The sequence below is a fragment of the Python bivittatus genome, unplaced genomic scaffold (assembly GCF_059951505.1).
Source record: "Python bivittatus isolate LINGU-HERP-01145 unplaced genomic scaffold, Pbiv_v1 ctg000850_np1212, whole genome shotgun sequence".
Taxonomy (NCBI): domain Eukaryota; kingdom Metazoa; phylum Chordata; class Lepidosauria; order Squamata; family Pythonidae; genus Python; species Python bivittatus.
This window is the reverse complement of record NW_028277112.1, coordinates 43,081,220-43,093,520: the sequence shown is the minus strand read 5'-3', so window position 1 is coordinate 43,093,520 and position 12,301 is coordinate 43,081,220. Positions and strand designations below refer to the sequence as shown.

Below are 12,301 nucleotides of genomic sequence, written 5' to 3'. Positions count from 1 at the left end.
AAAATGTACTTTTTGAATGTAATGTAGTATGATGTGTGCATCAAACCAGGGTGTTAGAATGTGACTTGTATAAATATTTATATTTATAAATCTCTGAAATTTACAGTATCATAAGTATAATGTGATTAGAGGATTGGTTGGTGTATATTTTGTAAAATTATATATAATCCCCAACTTGGATCCATAAGATACCTTTTTCTTTTTAACTCAGCCTACAACATAATAACACACTTTTTTTTAATATGAACTAATCCTACTAATTAAAATTAATCTTAGATAATATTTGCACTGCTAACCTATTTTTGGTTTTAAAGGCATAGCATAGATGTGTAAGACAGATATAGATTCCATTCTGAAACTCTTCTTCTGGGAATATACTCAATAGGATTTTCTTTTAAATACATAAATTTGTACTAAACTCATTAATTCAACGTACAATGAGTTAAGAAATTGCTATTCTTCTGATTTTTTCCCCTATCTTTAACTTTAAGCTGTAACTCAATAAATGTAACTCAGTTTTAGCAGTAAACTGAAGTGTTAATTCTCACCTCAACACCAACTATCTCTACATGACTGAAACTGCAATATTGAAAGAAAATTCTATGAAAATACCAAAATAACTCTTAGAAAAACCAATTATGGACACAAAGACCTCACACATTTCATCTCAACAGCTTGACTTATATATACCATAAATTTGTTCTAATATATTTATTTTAACTGTTTTAAATGTTTGAGAGCTATAAATACAAACTACCTTTCTTAATATTTGCACTAAACTATATGACGGTGATTTGGCCCTCCCTTAAATAGGAATAAATTTTGAATTTAAAAATACCTCTGTTTTATTAAATACTTCTTTATCAAATTGACTTTGTACTTAATGAAGAAATCTATACTTTTAATTCAGATTCTGAAAAAAATGATACCATGCACATAGAGTCAATTAAAAAGACAAGGTTTACCCAGTGATAATGTGAGCAATTAACCTAAATCTCCAATAGGATTATTTTGCAATTGCAAAATAACACTGACACAAGCAGGTAGCATACTAAGAAACATTAGCAGGGCAATTTTCTAGAAATGTAGTTGCATAATTTGAATGGATTTCACATAATATTTTTTTTTTCAGTGAAGTGTACCTTGGTTGGAGATAATCTGGGCAGGTTCATCCAATTATGAATATCCAAATTTTTTAAAGTAAACCATGGTATTTATATTTAGCTCATTATGAAAATATAAAACCACATCAAAGTTTGATGAGCAACATGTTTCCTCATGTGTATCACCCTGTTGATCATAAAATACTGCATCTAATTAACCCAGCTTCCTCCTTCCAAGTGGAATGTTGTAAGGATATAAATACAACTCTCCTCACTGTCTGATAGTTTTTTTTCCCTTTTGCCTTTCAATTTTCCAGCAACCTTCCTCTTCGTCAGAGAATTACCTGATAAGAGGAAAGAATTCTCATCAACTATTTGTCAAGCTTTTGAAAGGATGAGAATTAAAGTAAGCTAGAATGGAAGATATAGAAACGTTGACAATGCATGTATGATGTAGAAATATATTTTGAAATTGTATCAAATGATTTAGCCTTTAAGATTAAATTGTTCGTTGAGTTTCTAGAAGAGACAGAAGGAATGTATTTTTCAGTGTAAACTGAACAGCTAAACTGTTCAGGTTAGCATTATCCACATGAACTGCCATAGAAACCTCATTTAATGTAACAACCAGGAGTAATACATTAGAGACACTGAAGAAAATAATTGACATCTTAGTAACAGCTGTAAAATGACTCAGATGAGTTTTGAATTACTTACATTCTTACTGAACCCCACCCCATTTTCTGTATTTCATTATTTCTTTTTCCTAATTTATCTATGCTTTGATTTCCAAAGTTGTGATTGTCACATCTTTCACAACAAGGTGGATGATGCATGGTGAATCCACAATCAAGTTGTAGATGTGGGTCCTCTCTCTGCACCATACGTAGCTGCCCCTTAAACTCACTATGCAGTGGAGCATTAGGAAAATGTACCTCTATCCACAGTCTACTAACACAGTACAAGAGTGTAAGATTATATGCAAAAGACTGTGAAATAAACATTTTTCTAGTTTTAGTATCTCCCTTCTGAATATATCAGCTTATATTTGATAGTTTGTTTTTCAGGAACTCTACGTATGTTTATATGATTATGTATCTAGAGAATGTATTTTCTACTCTGTAATAAAGTATTCCTGTTTTCTGTGCTCTTCCTTCTTAGACAAACACCCCTGGAAACACTGAATCCAGTTCTGTTAGGAGCACCATATATAAATCCTTTGGAGAACTGTAAGCAAAAAGAGGTATGCAACTTCAATATCAAATCTTGGACTCAATGGGGATTCACCAGTACTTGCTTATTTCCAGGAAGAACTTAACAGAATCTGACTGGAGCTTGACACAATCTCTTTGTAGCAGACAGGAGATGAGTTGTGTGTTTTTTTCTCCAGTCTTTCCTTACTCTGGAAAGAACTTGATTCTTTTCAGGCCTTCACATCTCCAGCCAAAAGATGCTGGAAGAGGAAGATGCCTGACTATCATCTGCCAATTTAGCCTTTTGAAATCTATCATTGCCCTATATTTTGCAACGAAGTATTACAAAAATAAAATGCATTCATTCATAGATGCATCAGCAAATACTTCTGAACTTAGTGAGACTGATAACTTGACCCAAGATTGCATATCAGTGTGCACTTAGTATGTACAATTTGCAGTTAGAAAAGAAAATGTTCAATAAACTCTCCGTAAGATGCTTTTCACTAACTTTAGGAAAATAAAGAATGAACAGTATTTTGAGTTTTACTCTCAAAAAAAGTATGGTCAAGCTGAACTTTGATAGATTTGCAATTCAAAATAAACTGAGTTACAGAAAGTCAATATTTTAATTTGTAATACTGAAGATACACTATTTTATTATGACATGCATTGTGACTGATTGGTTTGAATTATAAAGAAGCAAATATTAAAATACATCTAGCATGGAAGGGCTCCATAATAACAGTGCTTCAAAATACTGAACTTTGTGTATGTGTATATATGCAATGCTATTGGTGATCTATTTTAGGATAATAAAGCTAAAGCTATTCTTTATCAGTCTATCAGGATAACAAAAGGTTAATAGATGCAATCCTATAACTCCTATTTACTTTTTATAGTTTGCGTGCCAGTTCCATTCAAGAACTGAGGAAGTTCTCCAAGATGCAAAGGAACAAGGAGGATTAAGATTGCCTGACTTGATATTGTATTTTGCAGCCTGCTGCTTGGTTTGGATGAAAGAATAGGTTCTGCTGAGAAATAAGAAAATTTTAGAACTAGAAGCGCATGATCTGAGGTTTGGATGGCATGGTTTCTTATGGTATAATAAAGTTCAGGCTAATGAAGATTTTAAGAATCTTTATATTAGAAGCCAGAAAATTTTGGGTTCAAATACACACAAAGATACAAAGAATTTTAAAAATTAATATTCAAGTGAAACCAGAACTTTTTTTGCTGGGATTAATGGACAGACAATTAGAAAAGAGCCAGAGAGGACTATTCTTATATATGATTACTGCTGCAAGACTATTATATGCACAAAAAAGGATGACTTTGAAATACCCACAATGAAGGAATGGTTGGTGAAGATGATAGAACTAGGAGAGATGGCAAAATTAATTTGTTTGCTTAGAGAAAGATCAACTACTATATTTATTAGTGACTGGAAACCGCTTATGGACTTTTTTCTGAAAAAAGAAAAAAATGAACTTGTGATTTTTGGATTTGATGATTAGAAAGTGTAGATTGTAGAAAGAAGAAAATTATGATATAACTTTACAGAGAGAGGGTAAAATATAAATGCATTTATAACTGCTGTTAAGATCAGAAACCACTTCTTTGTAACTTTTTTTTTCTTTGTCCTTTTCTTCTCTACTTCTCTCTTTTTCTTTTTCACTTTTCACTTTTCTTTATTCTTCTTACTTTCAACTTTAAATTTATACTGTTCTTATTCTGCTGAAAACCTCTTTAATAAAAATTATAAAAAAAAGTATTGAGGAGGCTCAAGATACCATAAAACCAGTCAAACACTAAAATAACATAAACAATGAAACACAAAAATCTAAACATCATAAAAATGTCACATCATAGAATCTCAGAATAAGACACACCTCTACCATTAACTAGCAGTAAATCAACCTTGAGACAAATGGCCCCTGGGTAGCTGACTCAAAGCCTGGCCATCCTTCGGCTGTGAAAGTTTTACAAAGGCAACAGTCTTCCTGGTCCCCTAAATATTAATAGAGAGGAGCCATCCTGACCTTGGATGACAAGCTGTTCTAGAGTAAGGCTGCAACTGAGAAGGCCTGCTTCCAGGCCCTCAACTCTGACAGGGTGTGGGTATCCACACCATGCCCTCTTGGCTCACTCATACTGATTCCACAAGAGTAGATAGTTCTGAATGTACCCAGGACTTGAACTATAAAGGGCTCTATAGGTAATGGCCAACCCCTTGAATTGGACCCCAAAGCAATGGAGATCCCACAATATCATTATTATCCTGCAATAACACCACTCATCTGAGTGGATGGGTGGTTACATTTTGCACCAGCTATAGCTTCAAAGAATCAACATGAGGGTTGCAGCTGTGCAACTGAAGCCCCGCTGTTACCAAATGTCACATGCAAAGGGGTGGAACTTTCACCAACTGCCACAACCACCATCTTGACTTTTTTTACATACCCTGCAGATGCTGTTATGTATTTTTTAAATTATTTTCAGTGGCAGTCCTATGTAAAGCAAATTATAGAAGCTCAAATACCAGAAAGCATGAGCCATGGCCTCCCTAGTGATGTCTATTTAGATAATTAGGGGTATGTTTTGCCTTCAAGTTATTTCTTCTCAGTAGCTTTAACAAGAACTTTCCTAAAATTATTATATTCTTTATTCTTTTAAAACCGAGAGAATTGTACAGAGTAAAATGAAGTTAGTACAGTTTTAAGTCCTAGATTTCTGTGGGAGATTTATAATGGAACCCTATAAATGAAGTCCAGTGGAGTTACTCTCAAGTTAAGATATATATTTGCAGATGTAAAGTTTTATTTAACATTCCCATTTAAATAAACGGGGCTTAAATATAGTGGACTGTGTTTATAATATGTTACCTTAAAAAAAATCATTTTTTCCAGGGCCAGACCAAAGTAATTTGCTGCTTGAGAAGAAAAACAGGATGGTGTTTCATCCATTTCACATAAAGAATGTGAATGGTGGTAGAATAAAAAATGTCTTCATACTTCAGGATACCAGGCCAATTTAGGGAATCAGGACAGGCTGTGTAACATAAAAAGCTCTCTTCTCCAGCTGAAAGGACTGGTTGGCGGCTTAAGAAGACTACGAAGACGCTACTACCACTGCTGCACTCAGGCACCTGACACCATAGGTCGCTGTTTTACTGGCTAACAGTTATAGGGGCCCTGGCTATTCACTCCTATGTACTCTTTAATGTTAAGAGAAGAGATGCATGTGAATTCTAGAATGACATATGGGCCTCATTCTCACAGCATGCTTAACTGGGTCACTGAGGTCAGTGTGTTCTGGGAACATCTGGCCGGATTAACTGATCCAGTCAACTAACCTGCAAGGCATTAAATTTAACCCAGATCAGATCCAGTCATATCATGAAAATAAAATAATTTCACCCAGTCAGGTGTGTTGTGGGAATATCTAAACCATTATGCATACCTAGCCTCCTAGAAAAAGAGCTGGAGAGGAAGACAGGCTGAAAAAGCAAGGCTTCAATTGCAGAATTCACTGTTTAGGTCTGGCCACGCAACATGTCTTCAAAACTTTAACTGGCTTCAGTGCATGAGTCATGTCCACTGCTGCCTTCTGGCAGAACCGAGAAGGGGCTAGTAATGTGATGAAGCCTTGTCAGGGCTATTCTGACGCAAAAGTCCATGGGACACCAGGCAATTTCTGGAGAAAATGAGCACGATCACTTAGTATGAAGATGTATTACCAGTGAGCAGATTTAACTAGGTTTGTCTGGGTTTAACAACTTCCAGAGACCTGCCTGTTTTGCCTGTTGAAGCAAAAATAACAAAAAGTCCTTCAGACTAGCTGATTTATTATGGCATAGGCACTCATACCTTGGATGAAGTGGATTCTAATCATGGAAGTTTCTGCAGTAATTGTGAGAAGCTACAGGAAAGAAGTGGTAGTACATGACTTTGACTAAACAGCCCCGTATTCTTTTTTGTCACAACCTGCTATTTAGATTCAGCAGCTGTGGGAGGGGAACATTCAGCTAGAACAGAGTGCAGTTTCTTTATCCAACTTGACAGCTTTTATTTCAAAATATATGAGTAATTTAAGTATACTTTTTAAAAAAAATTAATGTGATGTGTACTTTCACCCCAAATGTTTTAAAATGGCTCAAGATTCTAACTTTATGATTTACACTTACTATAGATATATATACTTAGAATTAATTATATAATTTATTCATACAGGATTACATAAAATCAGTTCCAATGCATCAAAGTTAATTTGCATCAGGTCAAATGTGGCAAACTCTTAAGAAATTGTGCACTGGCATTACATGTCTACTCAGATATAATTCCCATTTAATGGAGCTTGCTGAACTAATGTTTCTGTTTGAGAGAACTAACAGGAAGTATAACGAAACTGATATGTGAGACCTTGATGTAATGAACTTTGTACACATCAAACCTCATATCTTCTGCAATGTACATCACTTCCTAATGATGTAAATTGACACAATGATGTAATTTGTATGATATTTCATAATGATGTAATTATCCAAATGTTGCAAACTGCTGTAATGTCATACCTGCTGATTTACTGGACATTTGTCAATAACGGAAAACCTTCCCTGCAATTAGTCCATTGAAACAAGGCTACACTATAGGAAAAGAATGCTTGGTGGAATGATGAGGTGATACTGGCTATGGATGAAAAAAAATACATATAAGGAAATAATTCTGCCAAAAGGGAGGCTCAGAGAAAGATAAAGTATTGTATCATGTATGTATATATGTATATATATACACACACATACATACATATATATATGGGGGGGGGGAAATGATTGCAAATAATGAATTCAGAAAGGACAAAGAAAAAATTGCATTAAAAATTCAGAATGAAACAAAAAATGTTTTGAAACTGAGTGAAAGAAACTAAATAAGAAGCCTCCAACAGATTGAAGGAATTAAAACTAAATGTGATTAAATGATATAGGATAAAATTGAAATGAAAGAATGCTAGTATTCTAGGTACGGGAATGAAAACAGTATGTCCAAGAACAAAACTGATGAAAAAGAAGTTATAAATGCCATGAGAATTTTCGAAAATGGTAAGGCTGCAGGTGTAGCCTGTGTACCTGGAAAAATGGATATTACTTATGAAATGACTGTATGATATTTAAGATACATGCAAAGTCTGAGTCTGCGCCTAACAATTGGAAGCATATAAGTAATTGTTCCACTACAAAAAGGGAATGGTAGTAAGAGTAAAAGCAAAAACCACGGGGGAATAGTATTTGGCAGAATTCTGACTCAAAATTAGAGAAGTGTGGTTTGGCTTTATGCCAGACTGTGACTGTGCAGACCAGATTCTTGCTGTTTAGCAGCTCAGTGAAAAAAATATTGTAAATCTATTAATCTATAGAAAGCATTTGTATTATGGTGAATGAGCTTGTATTATGGAAGGTTATGCATGAGTATGGAGTTGAAGGTTGGTTGCCGAATAAGATGAGAGCAAAGTATGATGGAAATAAAACATGAGTGAGAATAAATTCAATGGGAAGGAAACGGTTCAACGTTCAGGAGGGACTGTTGGCTGAGAATGTGAATGATTTGCAGAGAGTGTTAGACAAAGTGATATAGTGAGCAGTATGGATTTGAAATTAATATATTAAAGATAAAAGTAGTTGCATAAGACAGGGAAAATGGTGAAAAACTAGAGCAAATTGCTTAATTTGTGTAAAATATTTAATACTATTGGGAAAAGAGAAACATTTTAAACTTTGCAAATACTGGCAGAAAGCTGATCAGTAATATAGTATGTGGTTATTGTGAGGAATAAATGTTTCATAAAAGAAATAAAAAGGGCGATGTATAAAATTGTCCTTCTACCCACTTTGTTATATAGAAGTGAGAACTGACTATTTCAGGAGAAACATGAAAGTGAATTGAATACAATGGGAATGGGTTATGTAAGAAGTGTGTGTAGTAAAAGAAGCAGAATGAATAATAAATGAATGAGTATTGAATATAAAAGTAAGTAACCAGTATGAAAGATGTACATTCAGGGGGTTTGATCATACAGAGAGAATGAATGAGGGTCAACATGTAAAACAAATATCTGAAGGAAGGGAAGACCAAGAAAGCTGTTCTTGGATGGGGTTAATGAGATTCTCTGAAAGAGAGAAGTGAGACTTTTAAAGAAGAAAAGGCAACGTATGAAGCAGTGTACTGAAGCAAAGATGGTTTGTAAGGACAGAAAAATATGGAGCAGTATAATGAATGGTGTTAGCATAAGGTAGATTTGGCATATCTCTTTTTCTTTCTCTTACTTCATGACGTAATTATTTTGGCTTATTATTTCTTACTTTTTCTGCACTTTTCTTAATGTTGCCTCCCTTGAAGTGAAATAGTGTAATGGGTATGTATGTAGTTAAGGCCCCAATCCCAAAGCAGTGTCCTGCCTTTAAATCTCAACGGGATTAACGGAATTCATATGAGCATAAGCTTATTATTATTCAGTTACTTTGGAAAAGAGTAGAATGTAGTTTGCCTTGTTATATATAATAAGGTATTCTTGGAATATTGAGAGAAATAATAATTGAACAGAAAATTAACATTGAGAAAAAAGCGGGAACGGAACCATTTTTTCTCTAGCATTCATTTGTTTCTAACCATTACAGAATTCTTTTTGAGGTTCTAGCATCTAACAATAGATCAATATTGCATGATACTAATATTAGGTGGATATATTTGATTTACACATCTAATGGTTACACTAATGTTTATAAAGGAGATAAAATAATTATTTAATACACCTTAGCAGGGAACAATGGTCAAGGGTGTTTTATATTTTTTTGATACTGAGGACATTTAAACTGAAATGAGTTATAGGATATATACAGTCTCTAGTATATAATTACACTGGAAAACCAGTTTGTGCTTCATATGGCTTGGAGAACAAAGAAAGTGGTGGCATCACTTTCAGGAATGGAAAGTAGACTGATGCTGCGGTCACTATACATCCTTAAACTAGGTGGGAAAAACATACCCACATGACTTCCTGAATGCTTTCTAATTCCTTTACCAGCAGCAGCCATACATTTCCAGTTAATAAACTAATACCATACTGCATATTGTAACTGCATATTGTGAACTAACTCAATACTGCATATTGAATCTGTGTATGTGTGTGTGTGAGGGTCTAATCACAGTGGGGCCCATGTGTTGCCTCGGAGTTTCTGTGTTCCTCCTGTGTTGCATTAGTGGATGTTTCTGAGGATGCACAGGGCAGATTGCAAATTCTGTGCTCTGGGCCAATGGCCAGGGTGTGTGTGGGGTGGTCGGGGGAAGGAGCCTTAAAATGGAGGAAGTAACAAATCTTCCACCTTGCTGCTCAACTGCTTCTCCCACAGAGATGCATTGGGGGATTTTTCTTCCTCTAAACCCCCAGCCTAATGAGGCCCATTTTCAAACTCGCTATTTCTTTTGCAGACTTCTTCCTCCGCACCAGTGTTTTTCAAGCTTGGCAAACTTGGCATGCTGGCTGGAGAATTCTGGGAATTGAAGTCCACACATCTTAAAGTTGCCAAGATTGAAAAACACTGCTCCACACCAAATATTGTCTCATCCTGTTACACCTTCAGACAGTTATCTTGCTGAGAGGCAGAGAGATCGTGCCCCTTTACCTAATTTCTTTCCAACATTGGGTTGGGTTGGAAAGGCTAGAGATGCTCTCAAGTCAAGTTCCCAATGACTAAACAGGGACATTTATGTTGTTTCCTTGACAACAATATGGGAAAGGTTCACCACTGCCTACTTCTGGGATGTTCTTTCCAACAGGTTATTGCCATGAAATTTCCCGATTGACCCTCCTTTCAAGTACCAACTAGATCCACCCCTGCTTCGCTGTTCTGAGCCAGCCAACTTCACTTAGATGTTGCCACTTTCATGCTTCCACAGTCCTAAGACTGGGTATAAATGCCTCCAAACACAGAACAACCTGTTTCTGAACACACCCACTTAATCTCTCACTGCTGGCAACCCTACATCTACCTAGTGAGAAACAAATTCCATTCAGTTTCACTTTAGATTAGACAACACATCTCCAATAAAACATTCGCAGAAGGGATCTGAGACCTTCATAATCTGTTCATTATCATGACATGGTTGAAAGACTGGAGGAAGGCAGAGGCACTTGAATGGGAAGGAAAGGAATGTTCACTCAGATGAACATACCCTCATTAACGGCAGTGGGACTAGTCCTATGAAACGGTGTAAGATTATAAACTGAATCACACCTGATACCAAGCTAGACATGAAGCTGTTGAACTCCATGGGACCTATTTCTAAACAGATGGTTTTAGAATCATCTAAACAGAATAGAAAGATTTTAGAATTTAAGTGCTATGATTTCTTAATTTTAACAACTTTTATAGAGGGCGGTACTGAACCAGCTCTTCAGTATCAGCAGTATTTCACCACACTAGCAATTTGGATATTAAATGAATGACCTGTTCATTTCCAGTTTTTTCCATAATTGCAACAGGACTGATGAATTTTCCTTAACCCTATACTGTATATGACTGTGATATCACATGGGGATCTATTCCTCAGCCAGTCTAACCCTCATCTGCTAATTTATCTTCATCTGCTCCCAAGAGATTTTCCTCCTCCTTGCCAGAGGAAAACGGCAAGCCTGTATATTCTTTCAAGGAATATTTTTCTTTCTTTCTTTCTTTCTTTCTTTCTTTCTTTCTTTCTTTCTTTCTTTCTTTCTTTCTTTCTTTCTTTCTTTCTTTCTTTCTTTCTTTCTTTCTTTCTTTCTTTTGGTTATTTGCACACAGAACTACCTGTTTTCATACCTCCATTGTCTTTTCCAGCGAGCGTGGGCACGGGCGAGAGCAAAGCGTACTCACACCGAGAAAAGCGCGTTTCCCACCCAGCGCTTCAGCCGCCTTCCTCCACCACCTGCCTTCCCTCCCGAAAGGTCTCACCAACTCACCCAGAACCACGGCTAGGATGGTGCTGAGAAGCAGCCAGTTGTTCTTCAGGAATCGCTTGCAGTCGCATCCTTCCTTTCTACCCGGCGGCTCCTTCCCCATGGTGTCTCCTCTTAGTCGCCACCGAAAAGAGGCGCAGGAGGCAGGCGGAACTCAGGCGACGCCGAGCGATCTGGGGGCGCGGCGGAGGGCAGGTGAAGGAGCGGAGGGGCTGCGGCGCCCACAGCAGACGGGCTGTTGCTCACGCTCTCCTGGCTGCTGTCGCGTTCGAGGGCGTGCGTGCGTGTGTGTGTCTGTGTCTGGGCGCGCGCGTGGGGCCGTGAAGTGTTACGCCGTGCTCAGGGTGGCAGGGCGCGCTCGCAGCTCTGCGGGTCTCATCTGCTTCTGCTGCTATCTGGGACTGCTAGACGCAGAGGCGGAGAGGAAGCTCTGCTGCGCGCGCGCGCTCTCTCCTCTGCCACGCTCAGCCGCCTCGGGCAAAGGCGCCCGCCCGGCTCATCCGCGGGTGCCCCGCACTCCATTTGCGCCACCCCGCTTGCAGACAGTGGGAGGATTTGGGGAGGTGTCACCCAAAACGCTTCGCTTCCGCGTGCTTGCTGCTGCTGGAAATGCAAAGAGGAAGTTAGATAGAAAGGTTTTTCCCAGTTCAGTCTTATCCTGGATTTTATCCTGAGGTAGACTGTGTATGAGGAAAGGTAGCATAAGAGGAAATTGAGCTTACCATTGTCCTTCCCCAACTCCCCATCATCGAGAGAGAGTTTTGAGTAGGATCCTCACTGTTTTCCCAGCTGGGATTATGGACTCTGTAGCCTCACATAATGGTCACAGCAGGTGGCAGCCCTTGGAAGTCTTTGGCGGAGCCTAACACTTGGATGAGAGACCAACAGGAAATCTTAGAGCTGTAAACTGCACAGGGGCGTTTAAAACATTCTGGCAGAAGGCAACAGCAAACCACTTGATTACTTTTGCCAAAAACTCATAGGTATGTGGATGTGGTCACCCAAAATGAATTGGGA

The 12,301-nt window shown here is 37.4% G+C and overlaps 1 protein-coding gene across 1 annotated transcript in view; it reads right to left on the bottom strand.

Moving 5' to 3' along the window:
- SLC1A1 (solute carrier family 1 member 1) overlaps positions 1–11,843 on the bottom strand; it is a 51,961-nt gene extending 40,118 nt beyond the window's left edge. The window contains exon 1 of the mRNA XM_007436344.4: positions 11,288–11,843. Coding sequence (XP_007436406.1) covers positions 11,288–11,387 — 100 coding nt within the window. The 5' untranslated portion in view covers positions 11,388–11,843. The remainder of the gene's footprint in view (positions 1–11,287) is intronic.
- Positions 11,844–12,301: the final 458 nt, after the last annotated feature.